At 34.9% G+C, this 19736-nt stretch overlaps 2 protein-coding genes across 2 annotated transcripts; one reads left to right on the plus strand and one right to left on the minus strand.

Annotated features, from left to right (window-relative positions):
• Window positions 1–660: 660 nt before the first annotated feature.
• Window positions 661–11352, minus strand: LOC121405606 (eukaryotic translation initiation factor 4E-binding protein 2-like). The gene is made up of 3 exons (XM_041596538.1): window positions 11072–11352; window positions 8888–9049; window positions 661–7591 (listed from the first exon to the last, which is right to left on the minus strand). Exons 1-3 carry the CDS (start codon window positions 11211–11213, stop codon window positions 7557–7559), a joined length of 339 nt encoding a protein of 112 aa, XP_041452472.1. The 5' UTR covers window positions 11214–11352; the 3' UTR covers window positions 661–7556.
• A 324-nt stretch (window positions 11353–11676) lies between these two features.
• On the plus strand, window positions 11677–17002 carry LOC121431914 (leucine-rich repeat-containing protein 20-like). Its single transcript, XM_041629695.1, has 4 exons — window positions 11677–11992; window positions 12930–13073; window positions 14381–14548; window positions 16639–17002. Exons 1-4 carry the CDS (start codon window positions 11926–11928, stop codon window positions 16800–16802), a joined length of 543 nt encoding a protein of 180 aa, XP_041485629.1. The 5' UTR covers window positions 11677–11925; the 3' UTR covers window positions 16803–17002.
• The last annotated feature ends 2734 nt before the right edge of the window (window positions 17003–19736 follow it).

Here is a 19736-nt window from a genome sequence, read left to right on the forward strand (position 1 = left end):
AGGATTTTCACAAACAGAAGCTTAACAAAGAGGAACTTCTCCCTGACGAAAAGTTTATTGTAAAAATAGAAGAAATAATAATCATGAAAAAAAACATTGGTTAAGGTTTGAGGAAAGTCCATTGGCATTGAATACGTTATTAGAATTTTAAGTTTTTGATTTGTGACGTCATATACGGGCAGCTGCCCCATATTATGCATGACCCTGGGAACGATATTTTTTTATTTGGGTGCTGACTTAAATTTGAAAAGCAAAAAAAGTTTCACTACCATTTTTTGTAGTGGTCATTTTTGTACTTTGGTTACAATTTTTACACATCTTCCAGAATACCTGCAGGGAGTGCTGCTTATAATAATGTTTATTTACCCAGGGTATAGCCACTTCAGTTAGAAAACTGCTCTACCAGCGGGCCCTGCATAAGTTATTACCCTTCTCCAATCTAAATGCCAAGCGCCTAGCAAGAAGGCAGAAAGTCCCATTTTTATAAGTCTTTGGTACGATTCGGTCGAGGATCGAACCCACGACCTCCCGTTCATGAGGCGGACGCTCTACCACTGAGCCACCATTTTAAAAGTTAAACACAATCCTATACACACAAACGCTATCACAAACCAAATCAAAAACGCAAGAAAGCACATAATCTTTAAAATAAGAAATATTCACAGGTAGTCATTTTATTTCCCTTTCTATAAGAAGGAACGCCATAGGTGGCCTTAGTGAGGTTCAGAAACACATAATATCACATTGTCATTATAATAACTCTTTCCATACAGTTTTTCTTCAATGAATTCATAATAGAGTTCTATATTCAAAATAAATTATGAATGTTTAACAAGAAATGGACAAAGAATGGGGTTGAAAATTTGTAATTGAAATATGGTTTCACAATTCTCAGTCTTCAGGGTCCTCATCCATTTGAAATGGATATACCTAAGGTTTTACTTTCAAAGGAACTGTTTTACATGTTTCATTGTCTTTGTAGGGCAAAGAACTGGATACATGGATATCAACATACAATTACCATAGCTGCTGGGATGTGAATATCTTGTCCACTCTAGGGATCAAAAGTGGTCAAGAATCTCATCAAGTATATGCGCGCGACTACATTGTCTGGTTCCAGAAAAAAGATACATGCAAACAAAAAAAAGACATATATCATTTCTCATTAAAAACCAGTGTCAATATCTTAATGGCATTGCAATTACAGTATTATATGCTCTGACCCATATACGTTGATCACAGCGACAGAGCGTGTCTTATCAATCCTATCACACAATTAACCCGTCTCAGTTTTTTCACCTTCATTCGTTTGATATTCAAATTAAAACACTTTCCAGCATCCTTCATGTAGTATACTGTAGCTAGCAGCATATCTAGAAAAACAATATAGTGCAGAGCAAGTAATAACAGTACTATAAAGTTAAAAAGCCGTTTTTGCTAGGTTCAGTTTGCAATCAATAACAACTCCTATTGCTTACAAGTACACATATGATATGACTATTAAATAATAAGTATAAATGAGATCAGCGGGGGGGGGGGGGGGGTGTTTCATATAGCTGTAACTTTAATAATAACTAGAGTATGACATGCCAAGTGGGTTGTAGCAAGTTTACCACTTCTGATAACTTTTGCTAAATTTGAAATATGCTGGGTATGTCACTTTTATACTATAAACTGAGTTAAATGACTTTGTAAGTGCTAAAGCTAAGCTATCATTTGTCTCGGTGAAATTAGTGCACTGAAAATCTGCCAAACTTCATTAAAAGCAGTTATTGATCAGTGAGATAACACCAGTTCAGGCTCATTTAATGGAACTTCATACCCCAGTCATTTGTGAAGTCACTCGTAACTTAATGAACAGTGCTTTATGAAACCACCCCCAGGTTCAATAGGTTATTGAGAGGAAGTACACTGGTAGATAGATGCCTTTACACCTAGTAGACATATGGGTACAGTTACACAAAAGGTTAGCCAATAATCATGTACAATTGATTTTCATGATTGATCGCACAATGGTTGATTTCAAGTCCGGTGTTGGCCCCAAGGTGTTGGTGTTGAACTTTGGATTGCTAACCCTAGCTCCAAATCTTATTCAGAGTTTGTAAAACTAATCCAGATCACTTTATTGACATCTCAACAACTAGTGAGTGACTTTTCGGGACCATCTTCATTTTATGTCTGGTGTTATAATCGTGTAAAATTTGACCTAGCACCAACACCAAAAAGGTCAGCACTGAATTTGAAATCACCCAATGTAATTGCAATCAAATATTGTAAAGTCTACAAATAATTGCTAAGCTTCGTATTACAGAGCCCAGGTAAGCATAATGCCTTCACATAATCCACATGAGATTATGTTGAATCAAAGTTCATCTCATGCTACAGAAAGCAAAAACACAAAATTGAAAATCAAGAACATGTTCAATGTATCAGAATTATTCTTCATATTGTGAGGGGCTGTAATATCTTTGTGATAAGTACAGAAGAGCGCTACTTGATACTCTCTCAAATTACTGTAACCATGTGACATATCATGTGACAGAATATCAACATGATAGCATTGGACCCAAAATAACCTTCACATAAAACACATAATCATTAGATAAAAAGACAATTTTGATCAGCAACTATTCAAAATTTTACAGAACAATTTATCCCAAAGAAACACATTATTCTGCTGAAAGAACGTTCTACAAACTCTGAAAGAACATATCAATTGAGCAAACATGAAGCTCCCGTGAAAAACAGCACCGAGAGCTCCCTCATGATCATAACTGTGCACCTTATGGGGGCATTCTGCACCATGTATGGTGCAGAATGCTGCATTTACACTTTGGTGCAGAAAGCAGATCAAACGTGCACCATTTCAGGTGCATAATTACTGGCAACTTGATACAGATAATGCTATTGTTATCACAGACTAGCTGCAACTCTGCTTCTTTGTTTGGGGTAGCGGTAAACATGCTACTATGGTTGTTCGAGGTGCAAAATGGACCTTTTATTCTTCCTTTGACAAGGTGCACTTTGCACTAATTCATTTACCTCCAAACATGATCTATAATGTAATATTAAATGCAGGGCAACCATATGCATCTAATGCTGTGTTTGACACATGGATGATATCACCAACTATCGCCCGCTGGCCCAATACAGGGATCACCAAGTGTCAGGGTAAAAGGGGGTACGCAGGAAAGGAAATTGATTTCAATCACTTCATCTTAATAAAATAAATTCTGTATGACCTGACTATAATGCAGAGTTCATGTTCTTTGCCTAGTTTTGCCCATTACCAGTTGGAACTATTCATGTAAGCAGGGATTTGCAGACCTGAACATGAAATTGGTCAAATATCTAGGACAAGATTTTTGTTTGTAATGCCTGTGAAGCAAGTCTTATTTTTTTTTAAAGTCAGGTATTATATAAAATAATGGTTGCTAGATATAAACAAAAGAGAAATAAAAAAAGAGAGATGAATTATGCAATTCCCATAAGCTCTACACAGGGATCACCCGGTCCCAATAGTCAATGCGTTAAAAATGACTCCATGTAAAATAGTGAACAATTATCTCTCCATTGTAACAGTTTGCATGCCATAGTGGAAAGATAATCAAGTAGACACCTCCTCTTAGGCAACAAAAGTGTTCAGGAATATAGCACAGATATCTAAAAATTTTCACAATGGAGATTACTACACAACCTCTACATTGCTGTATTTCAACGAATTCTAACCTTTTTAGGTAAAAACTACATAGATTCTTGACAGCACAAAGTCAACATTTATGCCTCCGCCAATGCCAGATCAAGAATATTTTCCACGCCCGACTTCATTTTTTTTCTCCAATAATCACAAACATATATGTGACCTTTGACCTTGTTAACCCATAATCGAATCAGACAATTGTACCTCCAATGTGATATGAAGTGTGAAATTGACATTTCACCTTTGACCCCAAAATCTGATCAGAAAATCATCACTCCAATAGACCTTATTGACGACATCACGGCGCCATGTTAAAAGCTGAGGCATTTGCCTTGCATGCATAAAATGATCTGCGGCTTGCGCTTCTCTGATTTACTTGTATTCCTATACTAGCCTCTGTGAGACGGTGATGACACATGCGCATTATTAGACTTTAAAAATCTGCTGTTTTGGAGAATTTTAAAAATGTTTTCTGATTTCCCTCAATTCTCCTTCAACACATGGAGGGAAGGGAAGCCGTGAAGCAAGATGAGGTCTCCTGACCGAAAGAGATTGATGTGTGTGTATTTGAGTTTTGTCAGACATGTATCAATCAGATACATACATGTATGAATATTTACACCTGGGACCGACCTTAAACGTCACCATCAGAAAGATGTGACCAGTGCTTGAACCTCTGCATCAATTTGTAACTTCCCCACATAGATTGGATTATAGGCGCACACCACAATGCCCAGTTTGGTCTAAAGGTCTATATGTGACATGAGTAAAGAGTGAACACTGAACACAGTAAAAACTTAATTTATTGCAAGAAAGAGATATTTCAGTGTATATAATGACCTCTGTGAGTTTGACCTTGCTTGCTCCGGAAACTAATCAGATCATTGTCAGTCATACTCATGCGCTTGAACCAAGATTCATATTGATCAGTCAAATTGTTCTTTAGTAACTTACAAGAATGAAAACCAGGACAACCCTGAAAACACAATGTCTGGCACCAACCTATGTGGGCGGAGGCATAAATATTGCCGTACCAATCACATTGAAAAAAAAAGAAAGCACCATTGCCTCGTTTGAGAAGGGTCACAAACATGACAGCTTCAGTCAAAATACAAAAATTCTGCTTAGAAAAAGGAATGCTTTAGGTAAACCGATTACTAAGAAGTAATTTTGTTGCATGATGTGCCTTGTAGTGCTCTCATACCAATTCAATCACAGAAAATTAAATGTGAATCCCTGTTCAAAAAGTACCCGGTATTTCAATATACCAACGTGGAAGCAAAATACTTGTATTATCCCAGAAGAAAATACCTGAGTAGACACTTTTCATAATCAAAAGACTGGCAAGGAGTTCAAAAAGGTTGAAGGGATTTTAGTTCAAAGAAATGATGAGGACTTAAGAAGCGAACTGAGAAAAAACAGCCAACAGGTATCCTTGTATAGAGAATACAAGAGTCTTATTGCTGGCTTATTACTATTGGAAATTCATTTGATTCAGGTGGTTTGAATACAAGAAATAAATGTTCAGGTACTTTATATTTTGAGGCCGGAATAACAACAGGTATTCTTGTGATTGGATGGGTATGAAAGCACCACTTTGAAAATATTTACAGTTCCCATGATGAAAGTATGACATCATTGCAAATACATGTACGTGTAAATGGGATAGAGCAGTTTACATACACCAGCCCTGTCAGAAGGAAGAAAAGAAGAGACTCTACTCAGTCGTAACCCTTACCCTGAAGAGCAAGGGTAGATCCAGGATTTTCCAAAGAGGGGGGAGGGGGCACATTTTCCCCAGGAAAAATTTGACAAGGAAAAAAAATTTAAAGAAAAAATGGACACAATTCTGTTTTAAAAGCATTTTAACATTACAAATTTTAATTGTGCCTGTCAAAGGGGGGGGGGGGAGGGGGGCACAAGCCTGCTTTGCCCCCCCACTCCTGGATCAGCCAGTGATACAGAGCATTATCATGTGATGACATCTTTAAATGCCTCATATATTTCCACTGGCCAAGTGAGGTGGGTATACCATTTTAATCTCACATTGAGTGCACTAACTACTAAATATCATTAGGCAACAATCTAGTATTACATGTATCTGTGTATGCTAACTGCATTCTTCACAGTATACTGTGTCAAAAGCTTTGAGGCTGGATTGGTGAAAACGACGAAGGATTACGTTTTTGGAGAGTTATAAGAATAGCTGGTATTCCACTTTCACACGGAAGGGGGGGGGGGGTGAGTAGAGTCCGATTTTCCTACGATGCGTATGCAAACTTACATGCCCAACTACAGTGTATTTAGCTCAATGAAGAATCAATAATGGTTGGAAAGGCAATCCTTTTCTATGTACAATCTACTGAGGTAATTTAGCTATAACTTCCATTATAATAGCAAGGATATACCATAATTTACAATATTTTCTCTCCTCTCCTTTAAAGAAGTTGAATAACCCCTAAGTGAAGGGCCTTTTTTAATTTCCAGTTGGACTATAATCTGTAGACCAGCTAAAGAGGAGAGATTGATTGAAAATAATGGATGACTGGTTAACTAATAATAGCCTTAATCTGCATGATAACAAGGTGACATTGAAAAATAATGATCATAATGAAGAATACAGCATCAAATTCATTATTACATCAGGACAACAGCAAAGCATTTTAAAACGGAGTAGCCCTGTTAGGGGATTCTGGTTTGTCTACATACAGTGTATCCACAATCCCCACTCCCAGGAGAGTAACTGAGCAGCTAAGCATTTTAGTATGACATAGAGCTGCTCCAATAAATATCCCAAAAGATGTTTGAATATACAACACTGGAACAAGATGAACATCGATAAATTGGTTCGAGAGACCAAATGCAGGACTCCTTTCCCATGAAAAATTCCTGCATATAAAAAATGCTCAGTGGTCAGATGTCTGTATACCTCAATAGGAATATGCATGTATTTATAATTCAGTATCTCTTTTCCTAATAAATGAAAACATGGCACAGTAAACAAAATAAAAATGTAAGATCCTTTTTGCATTCAAGCACATGGACACTTAATTCTAGAAAACAAAGTGCAATTGTGAAACGCATTTTTTCAATGCAAAACTGATTTGATTGGTTATGGGGTATTCATCATTTTCTTGTAAGGTAGAGGGATTTTGGGTTTGCTAATATGTTTGCCTAATATGGTCATCGTAATAATTGACATCATCTCACATTTAGAACAATAAAATTGCAAAGAGAGGTATTTACTATAAGAAAATATAAGACAAAATTTTTACTTAATGGCTTTGCCTGTCAAGATTGCAAAGTTAAGCTTTAATATTCATGGAAAACAGATATTTGAACTGAAAAAAAAATATGACACCTTTGTTGTAAAAAATGTATTGCACCTAAATATCTGTGTTGTAAACATATATGTACTTTGTATTGATAGAGAGAAGAAAAAACAAACACAAATGGGAACTGATTAATATTATATTTGTGTATCATAATTCCTATTCATTCTGCAATAAACTACTAAGCATCTTGCCCCTTGTTTGTTTGAATAACAAAATTTTCAGGAGTTTTTGATGGAACCTTTTTACTCTACCTAGCTTATCTTTGGAGTTATATGTTTTTCATCCATTTTTTATGAGAAGGTCTTGATATTACATGAAAGGACATGATTGATATGATATTATTTAGAATAAATTCAGATTTGTCCCCATCAGGAACTTAAGTAAACAAAACAAACAGAACTGCGATGGTGAAATAAACAATTCAGGATCATTTATCTTTTTTACCAGCAGTATACATCTTTTCTTATTTTGTCTTAACAAGCCATCTTAGACAGTTGTCATCTGTATGTTGGTCCTCCGTCTCAGATGTCCATTTGGAACTGATCATCAGCAGTGTCTAGTTAAAAGAATAAGATAGAGAGAGAGAGAAAAGAAAGATGGTGAATTATACCAAGAGCACGCATTTCAAACAAACATATTTCATTCCGGCAAGACATGACAATTTTGTTACAATTCCAAAAATGAAATCTTTTAAAAAAAGTTGTCACTTTGCATCATAAATTTTCTCAGCATGACTTACGATGTCCATTGAAGCATATGAAATAAATCTAAAGTTTCCTTCAAAAATGTAATCAGTTAGTGATAAGTTCATCAAGTGCTATTCATTCTTGAAACAGCTGTGTTCAAACTACATTGTACAAACAATATAGACTTAATCCAAAGGCCTGTGAAATGTGAATTCATATTCCTAAATTTCTGCAAGTTTTTGTTTCACTAGGTCTAGGTGTCTGATTAAGAATCAAGAATCCAGGATTTTTATTTCTTACGACATAAAGAATAAAAGTTTGCCACTTAAGACAGAGGCGGTACATGTACCTCACCATCTTTCTTGTTAAAAAAGGGAAGTGGGCACATGCCCCACTCCCATGTATACAATGTACCTGCTGGGACCAAATTAATTATTAATGTAATCCAAGGCCATGAAGAGCCATGGTACATGTAGTTGATAGTGCAGGGTGCTGTTTCATAAAGCTGTTCGTAAATTAAGAGCGACTTTAAGAATGACTGGTGAACCTTCTTACAGGCTAAACCATGAACATTTTTGTATATACCATTTACCACAAGAAAGGAGGTCTTAAAGTCGCTCTCAACTTACAAACAGTTTTATGAAACAGCCCCAGGTCAATATTGCCTAGTCTAAACATTCATATTTGTCCATTTTAAGTGGTAATTCTGTGAGAGCAGGGAAGGGAAAAAAATCAAAGCAAGACTTTCAAGTGCTTGTCCTTGAAGAGTGGGCATTTGTGTACCAACTAAACTAATAGTTCTGAGTTGGTTTAAAGCAATTCAGAGCAGCATGTGGTCAATCACTAGTGATTATCTTTTAATAATAATAGTTTTTGGCATATAGTGTTACTATGATATATCAACATATTCATAAATCATTATCAAATAATATTTTTCAATATCACATAATATCGATGATAAAGAATTTAGAAATATTACCCAACACTAGCGGTTGATGCCCTTTTTATTGGCTTTAGTGCCCCACTCATTAACCTCAGAGACTTATTGTGCCTTTTTAGATTTTTTTTTTCTTCTTCCATTTGAGCTGTAATGTATAAACATAACATACCTTCAGATGTTATGAAAGTGGACTTGCCCTGAAAATATTGAAATGTAAGGTGTGTACCTGTTTTACTCTTCGGAGCCTTGCTTTCGCCATTAGGTTTATCACCGGTCACTTCTGGACAGGTCACTCCAGGAATTGAAGGCAAGTTCTTAGGAGGAGTCTGGCTCAGTGGAGAATTCCTCATATTCAACAAAAAGTGACGATCGTAAATGATGCGTGTTCCTAGGGAATAAAAGAAGGATAGAGTTTCACATGGGTAAAGTAACCAGAGGGCAGTTCATAAAGCTATTTGTAACTAAAAACCAAATTGACTGGTAACCATTTCTTGGGAACTCAAGTTACTCAACAATGAAAATTTGATGTGTACCATTTACCACAAGAAAGGATCAGCAGTCAAACAGCTTTATAAATAACTCATCCAGGCCTGGACTGTAATTGTAATACATGTACGGCAAACAATAAATAATCATTCATTAAAATCAAGTTTCAAATTTAATTATTTGTTAAATAATAATTTCTATAGATCTGTATATAAATTGTCCTTCAAAATGGCATTTTGTAACATCGCTTATCGAAGCTTCGTCATAACAAAATTGGGTTTTTAAATGGGCTCTAAGAGCCTCCTTAACCCTGCCACACTCATCTGTACACTCTCGTCGTGAAGACAGTGAGATGTGGCCATCAAGGTAACTTCAAGGTAACTTCAAGGGTCAAGGCTGTCGTATTTGCGGTGTTTATGAACGGATTGAGTGATCTACACGAGATCGGTCTGGTAAGAAACCTCTCATATTTACATGTATACTAACATTTTTTGAAGGTGTATAGTGAACAGTCAGACATTCAAATAAAAACAATTAAGTGATTTGTACTAGTTTATAGTCAGATTTGCTAGGGAAATCCATCCGTGTTTATGCCACTTTTTTATTCAAGTACATCACATTCACTGTGTATGGGGAGGATTCATGATGAACAGATGAAAAAGTATACTGTCTATGAGTCTGACATGTCAAAATATTTAAAAATATCATCACGGAGTCCTGGGTCAAATCACTCATTCAATGAACAAGGTTATGGGTCAAATCGGCCTAACTAAATGTGTACGTTAGCTAATGAGCATGATGAGTAATGCCATGGCTAATCTTTGCAGTTCTTTGCCCCAGGGGCCCGTTGCTGAAAGAGTTGAATTTAAACGCAAGTCAAAATATCAAGCGCAAGTCCGAAATGCATGCTGTTGATTGGTTGAAAATCAAGTTGCGCTTGATTTTTAGAGTTGTGATTGATTGCAACTCTTTCTGCAACAGACCCCAGGCCTGGGATCGTGATCGGGAGGGTCGAAGGAAGGCTTGGGCCGATTGCACGAAAGGGTCTTTGCAAGGACGGTCTTTCGTGTCACCCCGGGGGGCCACTTCCATTCACGAGTGGATACCATGCGCGACCATGGGGTCTCGAAAAGCACCCTAAACACGTAATTTACATATTCTGAAAATGCACCCCTTAACAAGTATTGGCGTGTGAAACCCTACCCTTAACAAGTATTGGAAACAAAACGATACTCATGGCAAATATTCCCTGAAATGAACCCCTAAACAAGTACAGGAATGTTTTATTGTTACGGGTCCTTCGGTCGTCGGCTTTACCTTATTTGGTTTAGTACGACCCCACCTTCTACACCTCGCGCAAATAAGACTCTAAACACGTAGTGTTGGGGCAAAAAGGACGTCCTTTATAAAACATTTTAATTTTGTTTTATCATCCCCGCAAATTCGACCCTAAACACGTAATTTTCCTAGCGAAATAGATACCCTTTTTTCATTATTTTTGTGTTTTTGACACCCTTATCACGTTACGTACGTAACGTGCCCTATCGTGAAAAGGACATCCTTTTTACGTGTTTTTGGTCGCGCATGGTATCCACTCGTCAATGTAAGTGGCCCCCCCGGGCGTGTCACCCATCTTTTATGATGCGCCAAGAAACGCATTTTAAATAAATCATCTCCAAACATATTTCATTCGTCCGTTAAAATTAACAGAATACTTGTTTATAAAATGATATGATATCTTATGAAATTGTATAAAATTTGATTTAAAAGCAAGCTAACAAATCTTATTCTTTATCATAAATTTCAGAAACACCCCGCTTATAGCGTATCATAAAAGATGGGCGACACGAAAGATGGTCCTTGGAAAGACCCTTTCGTGCAATCGGCCCCAGTATAACGTTAGCGTTAGTGTGTGTTTACGCACCTCCCGGGGTCGTTGAAAACAATGTGCCTCCTGGCGTTGTGCTGTAATCTTGTGGAAGCTGCGATGGGTCGTCGACGGCTACTCTTTTCGCTGGAATATCCCGACCAGCACTGAGTTGACGACTTGCTGCAGGGGCTGACATTTTGCTTGAATTTTAGAAGATTGCGGGACAGCTAAAGTTGCAAAGGAATGGACGGCTCTTCGGGTTCTTTTGAAGGTAAATATTGTGATGACGGATTTAGGGGAAATCCGCATCGGACGTTACAGCAAGGAGGTAACAGTTTTGCCAATTTTGTGAGTCATACAGAGTTGCGATTTTTAATTTGTATGTGGATCGTTATTACAAATTCGTATTATTTGGAACAATGATAAAAAATAAAATTAGTTCAAAATAATTTTAAAAAGTGAAAACGCTAGATGAAACTGATATTTCTTAATTAATATTTGGGATATGTAATATTCTTACTAGATTGGCAAGTGTATTGGGTAGACTGAAGTTATCAACTAAAATTCTCTTATGGAAATTAACAATGTATTTTTTCAACAATTTAGTTCATGCGTTTCAAAAATCAGGGTTTTGAGAGGAAATATGATAAACATTCTGTATCTTATGTAATTAGAATGAATATCTGCTCATTTCAAAGGATTTCGATGGAGATGGACGAGAATCTACGCTTTGGATTTGTGCCAATGGGTCGACGACATTTGCGATAGCATGTCAAGATGATGTAAACAAAACCACGTGATATCAGCAAGCACGCACACAATGCTATGACCTTTCAAGGCGATAGTTGAAGGTTCAGACTATTTTAGATGCATTATCAGGACGGACTGAAACTGCAATCTTCACCAAAATGGCAGCAGAGGCAGTGACAAGAGTCGTACTAAGATGTGAAAAGGCGCAAGAAGATAGAAATTTAGGTGATATATTCATTCTTTTGTAATTGAATGTTCGGGTTAACGTTATGGGGGGAAAACTTGAACATGAAAAGGCTAGTCTGAGTCTCCTGCAATTCAGCGAACTGCTGATATATCGGTTCGCATGCCGAGGCCGTGTTCATCGATCGGGGCGGCGCAGGCGGCCTAGCCTGGACTCTGTCCGGACGTTCCCTCATTTTAGTGCCGAGATGGGCGTGGCAGCTAGCAGCTAGACACGTCCATTTATTGTTTGATGTCCCTATTTTTTCCTCATTTACCAGTACAGTCAGGTGAAGATTCAAGAACCAAACATCAGATGGATTGATAATCAAAATAAAACAGGATCTTGATTTATATATTCTTTCATGATTAATCAGTTAAAAAGGAAGTTCACCCTGAAGAAAACTTTGTTGTAAAAATAGCAGAAAAAATATTGGTGAAGGTTTGAGGAAAATCCGTTAAAGAGTAAGAAAGTTATTAAAGTTCAAAATTTAGGATATAAAATGTATGAATTTAAAAGTTTGTATGGTTCCTGATGACTTAATTTTGTTTTCTTTTCATGATTGGGTGTGAAACGATTTGTCTCTTGATATACAAAAGTTACAGTGAAAACCATTTTCAATTTTCTGAGAAAATGACATTTCATTGATTTTTTACCATTCGCTATGTAGGAATGCTGCTCGCATATGATGTCACAAATCAAATACTTGAAATTCTAATAACTTTTTAATTATTTGATGAATTTTTGTCAAACCTTCGGCAATATTTTTTATTATTTTTTCTGCTATTTTTACAATAAACTTTTTGTCAGGGTGAACTTCCCCTTTAAGTTCTATAGATATTGTATATGTATTTTTAGTGAAATAAATAAATAAGAGTGATATATGCACTCTCTCAATCTTAACATTAAGTATCTTAATGTTTTTTTGTCACTCAACAGATCTATCAAGCTGTCTACTGGAGTCAGTTCCGCAAGCAGTTTACCATCTCATGAGGAACACACAATTATCATCCATTGACCTCTCACATAATGCACTCACTATAATGTCAAAGAAACTCCCAATGAAATTTCCAAGTGTTACAGGTAAGCTAGAGTATATTATAAGCATACTCCCCTGATATATTTTCATTATTTTTGTTTTATTGCTGTTATCATCATTATCATTACTATCATAATCACTGTTGTTTTTTATTACTTATATTTTATTATAATTATTATCATCATTATTATTATTATTATTGTAATTAATATTATCATCATTATCATTAGGCCTATTATTGTTATTATTATTATCATTATTATTATCATTATTATTAATAGTAGTAGTATCATTATTATGCATTAATCATTATTATTACTATTATTACTATTGTTAACTTATTATTATTATCATTATTCTTGATATTATTGTAATTGTTATTATTACCATCATTGTCATCATTATTATTTATTAATGTCATTGTGTTTTGTAATCATATTGAACAGGGAGCCATGCACCAAAGATTTTTAGGATAAGTGATATATGACAATGTAGGCCTAATTTGTGACAAGACGAGCAGCTTTTATTTTGAATTTCCCTTTTTCCCTTATTTCGTGCTGTATTGGTGTTTTGTTAATTGTAGGCCTATAGTAGATATTTATAGTTTTTTGTGGTAAATGTGCAAAGAAGCGTATACAATTTTAATTTGCATTGATGTGTAAGGTATTGATTGAAGAGATTGATTTGAACGCATGCCAGGCAATTCAAAAGTACAGAAATCCAATTGCTCACAAACATGAGTTGTAACAGCTGCAATTCTGTGAATCAAATGCTTGCCTAACCTGAAATAATTATATCCTCAATAAAAAAAAAGAAAATTAGTTTTGAACTGCCCAGTCACTTTGATAATGATAATGTTATGATCATGAAATGGTCAGTGCATAGGTGATGGTGATGTGCTCTTGTAATTAGGAAGTTAATTGGTCCATGGTTTAAAGCCTGGGTTATGTTGAAAAAAAGAACAATTAATCAGCCATATGTAAAAAAATAAAAACAAATAACATGTCCAAAGAGAACAACTACATAAACATGTCAGGTGCTGATCCAGAGTTGAAATTTTACAGGGTGCTAGAGGATCCTTAATTTTCAAAAAGGGGTAGCCCATTTTACCTGTTGGAAATTTGACAGGCAAAAAAAAGAAAAAAAGTTTTGATCTATATAAGGTCAAATCATCTCTCTTTTTATTTTATTTTTATCTTTTTTAAATCCTATGGGGCGCTAGCACCCCTTCAGCCCCTCCCCTGGATCCTCGCCTGCATTTAAGGTAATCAATGGTGTGCATTGAATTGTGAAATTTTTTCGGTGATAGTGCATGCTCTATCCTATTTCATTGTTTCTTCTCTTCATGAAGCTTTAAATATTTCAGATAACAAAGTTGAAAAGATTCCAGATGAGATCAAGGAGATGACTATGTTAGAAACACTGAATGCTTCTCATAACCAGCTCACTACCTTGCCAGAGACTTTCTATGAATTGCCCTCTCTCAGAATATTAGATTTGAGTCACAACGATATTACAGGTTAGTATACATGTACATGTATTTAAAAATAGTTATGGGGGGAATCCAACCCAAATATAAGCTTTTTTTCAGAGGGAAAAGAAAACTCATAAAAGTTGATAGATGAAGGTTTGAACAATATCGTACAAACAATAAAAAAGTTATGAATTTTTAAAAGTTGTGAAAATTATTTATCACTGTACACATGGAGACTTCAAATTGGCCGCATATGTGATGTCATAGTGATGTAAGGCAGGGTCTAATCTATGTACTCCTAAAACATGAAATAGCTAAAATGTTTTGTCTTTTTTTTTCCAAAGTTTTACTTCAAATCATATTTTTCTTTCATGAGGATATAATACTATATGACCTGAGTTATTTTACTGCCCCAGGGGAATGGTTACTTCAGCAGTGAAAAAACGAACCCTGATAATAAAGTACTTGGCCTAGATGGGAAAGTTGTCCTTTCAGTTTGGCATAATTTACCCAGTTGCCAGTTTGAAATCTACATAGTCTTAATATGAATTTTAAAGCAGCCATTACTGTATTAATGCTTGTCTGATTTCTTACAAACATTACCATTCTGTTTGATTTATTTTTCTCCTTTCTAACACAACATTTTATGACTAAGGCTGGCTTCCCCTTTAGTACTTCACGTTGGAAACAAAATCTTATGATTTTTCCTGAAAAACCCTAGGCAAATTTCTCCAATCTGACAAATATACAAAATATCAATAAAAAATGACTAAAATCAACTGTATAGGCATATGATGAGCTAGTTTTTGTTCATTCTAGCATTAGGTATAACAAATTAAAGGAGAATGAAACCTTTGGACCAAGATAGCTTGTGTGAAAACAGATAAATCAAAGAAACAGATCAACGAAAGTTGGAGAAAAATCGGACAAGTAATGAGAAAGTTATGAGCTTTTGAATATTGCAATGTCTAATGCTATGGAGATCCTCACATTGGCAATGCAACAAAGATGTGTGATGTCACTCTTGAACAACTCTCCCCATTACTTTAGTATATATTTCACTTAAATTGCCTCTTTTATTACATCTATCAGTAGAACATGTATTCTTTCTATAGGAGGGCATGTAATACAGATTTTTAAAGAATACATCATGGATAAAGAGTTTGTACCACTATACGAAAAAGCAAAAAGACACATTTTCAGGGTATTTCATAGTCCATCAAAGGGAAAGTTGATCATGTGTGACATCACACATCCTTGTCGCGTTGCCAATGGGAGGATCTCCATAGCATTAGAAATTGCAATATTCAAATGCTCATAACTTTCTCATTATTTGTCCGATTTTTCTCAAACTTTCTTTGTTCCTATTCTTTGATTTTTCTGTTTCGACGCAAGCCTACTTGTTCCAAAGGTTTCATTCTCCTTTAAGAATCAATTTTCAGCTTGTCATCACCTTCTTTAATGTACTATGACATATGGATAACAATGTTTTTTTCTTAAATGATAAATTGCTTAGTGCTCGGTAAACGAAATACGGTATATATAAATGTATATATATCATGCAAAGGATAATAGTCAACATGATGATATTATCTTCTAGCCTCTGTCAGAAGAGAAGTGATAGATGAATTGTGCCCCAATAGCTTTCACATGAGATGTTTTAGCCTGGCAGGTATCTCACCTCACCTGGGTTGAGAGTGGCAAAATACAAATTTATATATCATTCAAAGGATAATAATCAACATGTTGATGATGGCCTGTATTCTGAACTCTGGTTTAAATTAAACCCTGGTTTAAAGTTGTGGTTTAACTATGGAGAGCCTATTGGGGCACAAATCATTAACAGTTCACATCCAATCTATTAACTCATACGACACCCGAATTGTTCATAATTGCCGGGGAATTAAAAATTAAGTATTTTGATTTTTTTCTTCATCATGAAAGCAAAACATTAAACACGCTGAGAAATATACAATAGAAACATAATTTTTGAATATTTGGCTTCCCATAATGTTAGCACAGAGTTAGACCATCATGGTCTAAGTTAAACCAGATTTTAGAATCTGGGCCATTATCAGAAGAGAATTGATAGATAAAAATGATCTCTTTTTATTTCCATTTTGGTATAATTGCAGATCTAGATGCAAGCAAACTGTGCAGAATGCCTGGTATCAGTGAAATCAACCTGGAAGATAATCCTATACCTGGTGATATCTGCACAGAACTATCACAACTTTCTCAAGAATCTAATCTTAAATTATTAATATCAGAACCAACATCATCAGATCACATGGACTGAAAGCAAACTGGGGGTGGGGTCAATGCACCCTTTACCCTTCCACCCCCACACATGCAAACACATAATTGATATCAGTGGTGCTTCCGGAAGACGAATTGGGTGTAAGGCAATATGTTTGTGCAGTCCATCCACATTTATGTGATTTGAAGACATTTTGTTCATAACTTTTTGGTGAATTTCTTTTTCATCAAATATAAGTATTAATCATTATTATTGTAATTGTTATTTATTACTATTATCATTATTATTATTTTTATTGTTATATGTAATATTATTATTATTTGAAAAGGCTGAATATACTGCATTTTTTTTACTATTTCCAGAGTGATACTGTGATTTGGATAAAAAAATATAAACACAAGAACACATTAAACAAGAGCAAATTAAGCCCATGAAAAAAATGGAAACCTTTGGCTTAAAATTTGGATTGCGTGAAATAGTTCATGAGGGCCCATAAAGGATTATAGAATTTTTGTAACTTTGTAATTATGGTAACTAGCATGGTAGCAGGGCTCAGCAGCCAATTACAATAAAAACAAAAATCCACGGTAGTTGCTTTTAAAGTTACAATAATTATCCAGCATAGTTTTGTGTTTATGAAGAGGAGTACTTTTATGTGGTACACTTATGGGCTCAAATCTCTAATGAAATGATTTGATATGTAATGAATGTTAGCATGCATTAAATGTGAAAGTGTTGACACGTTTTAAATATCACATGAGGCTTTACTTATGAAATAACAGTAATTCGAAGCTTTAATGTTACCCACAAGAAGGTGCTCACTCAATTGTGATTTGATTTGTACCTATTGAGTTTATCATTGTGATGAAACATTTTCACGAAAAAGAATGGAACATGTTTCAATTTACTGATGTACTTAATCGATTAAAAGATTTAAAAATTTAAGGGGCATATTTAAAAAAAAATCTTTTCTTGAGCGGAAGGGACTGAAGGACCTTTCTGCTGACCAAGTAGCTTCGAACAGAAGCTCCTTGTGCTGACCATGTGCTGACAAACAGTTGTACAAAATTATGAAGAGATTTCCTCTTTAGCTCTGGGGATAATAAGGTAAATGCTACCCTCTTGAGTTTGAAATCATACAGTCACCAGTTCACATAGATTATCATACCGGATAGTATACATTATACACTTATGGGGGGGGGGGGGGGGCTATGTAAATCAGTATTTCAGCATCGTCGAAATTGCTTTCTTGATTTGCAAAGGCCTTTTACAGGGTTCACAGCACCTCACTATCATTCAAGAACAAAACTCGAAATGTAGTGCCACTTCTCACAATTTAGAATGGATCATGATATTTTACAATGAACCGATCAATATCAAAAAGTGGTTACAAATAGCGAATGCTCTTCATGTTCCAAAGTTTAATCAGGTGTTTCTCAAGGAACAATTTTAGAACGGTATTGTTTTATGCTTTATGAATGATATACCTAATAAAATTTAATTAACTATTTGATTTTATACATACGATGGAGAAGTATATAGTAACCACAAGTGAATAGATTATGAGGAAATGATAATAATTTGAAAGTGAATGTTCCATTTGCTAGTACAGGCTACTTCATGAAGTCCTATCCTCAATTAATGAAAGTAATCAAGTCCAGCAAACAATAACAGACAATTGCATAATACCTTAAATTCTGAAATATCTCCAAGTGATAGACATTTGAAATAGTATCATTAAGCACTCTGAGTATTTCAAAGAATTAGTTTTTGTCTCTCTGATGTTATATTCATATTGAACTATAATTTTTGTTTACTTATTTGTATTTCTTATTTAATGTCAACGATATGTTTTATATTTCGTTTTATATCTGGGATGCCTTTATACTTGTGTGGTTTTTCCTAAACCTTGTTTTTCAACCAAAGACATAATATTTTATTTCATGGCTGAATAAAAGTCAAACCAACAGAAAGGGCTACCCCTTTGTAAATAAAAATAGAAAGTAAAATATGAATAAATGAATATCAAGCAAAATCTTTGTGCTTCCGTTAGCACCTCTTTCAAATAGGAAATTAATTGTTCCTTATTAAGATATGTGATGGTGCCTTATTATAACTTAAAATTTCCTTATTAAGATATGTGATGGTGCCTTATTTTGACTTAAAAAATAAGTTGTCTTTCATTATTTTAAAAAATGAAAATTCACATTGACTTTCCGTATCAGGCAATATTTCATATCATTACTCTTAAATCACGCACCCCGTAACAAAATGTGAATATTATTATGTATAAATCATGTTTAGTATCATTGGAAATTGAATGTTTTCTTGCGTATCTGTATTAAAATTCAAATAAACATTTATTTTCTTCTATTTCTTCCATTTCATTACATTTTTCGTAAAAATGAAACACAAACAAGACAAGGATGATTATTATTGCACCATCTATATATAGATGTAAATATTTATTTCCAATTCGTCTAATGCCAATTTATCAAATTGCCAACTCGTCTACTATCATTTGGTCTCCCATCAGTTCGTCCACTATCCATATGGTCTAATTGGCATTTCGTCCACTTACCATTTCGTCTAATAACCAGTTATTCCATGCAATAGCCACTTAGTCCATACACCATTATTATGGTCTAATTGGAATAAGTGTTAATTGTGCAAATGAAAGGAAGTTAATGAATATTAGACCAACTGGTTATGAGACAAAATGGTCAAAGACGAATTGGTGATTAGACGAAGTGATGAATTGACCAATTGGTTATTGGGCCAAATGGTTGTTAGACGAAATGTTGATGGACGGAATGGCATTAGACTAAATGAAAGTAGACCATATGGTGAGTGGACGAGTAGGCAGTTACGACTTGGAAATTTACTGAGGTGATATCCTTTAGAAAAACGATATAATTACAATATATATTACCAATGAAATATTTTTTTCAATTAAATTCTTTATTCATTCAA

The sequence above is a fragment of the Lytechinus variegatus genome, chromosome 18, assembly GCF_018143015.1.
Source record: "Lytechinus variegatus isolate NC3 chromosome 18, Lvar_3.0, whole genome shotgun sequence".
NCBI lineage: Eukaryota > Metazoa > Echinodermata > Echinoidea > Temnopleuroida > Toxopneustidae > Lytechinus > Lytechinus variegatus.

What these genes read in the sequence shown, in the direction of transcription:
- LOC121405606 (XM_041596538.1), bottom strand. Translation starts at nt 11,213, where the DNA reads ATGTCAGCCCCTGCAGCAAGTCGTCAACTCAGTGCTGGTCGGGATATT. An exon ending in GTTTTCAACGACCCCGGGAG is followed by an intron (nt 9,050 to 11,071) that starts GTGCGTAAACAC and finishes TTTATTCCCTAG; the next exon opens with GAACACGCATCATTTACGAT. An exon ending in GGCTCCGAAGAGTAAAACAG is followed by an intron (nt 7,592 to 8,887) that starts GTACACACCTTA and finishes TCTTTTAACTAG; the next exon opens with ACACTGCTGATGATCAGTTC.
- LOC121431914 (XM_041629695.1), top strand. Translation starts at nt 11,926, where the DNA reads ATGGCAGCAGAGGCAGTGACAAGAGTCGTACTAAGATGTGAAAAGGCG. An exon ending in GCAAGAAGATAGAAATTTAG is followed by an intron (nt 11,993 to 12,929) that starts GTGATATATTCA and finishes GTCACTCAACAG; the next exon opens with ATCTATCAAGCTGTCTACTG. An exon ending in GAAATTTCCAAGTGTTACAG is followed by an intron (nt 13,074 to 14,380) that starts GTAAGCTAGAGT and finishes CTCTTCATGAAG; the next exon opens with CTTTAAATATTTCAGATAAC.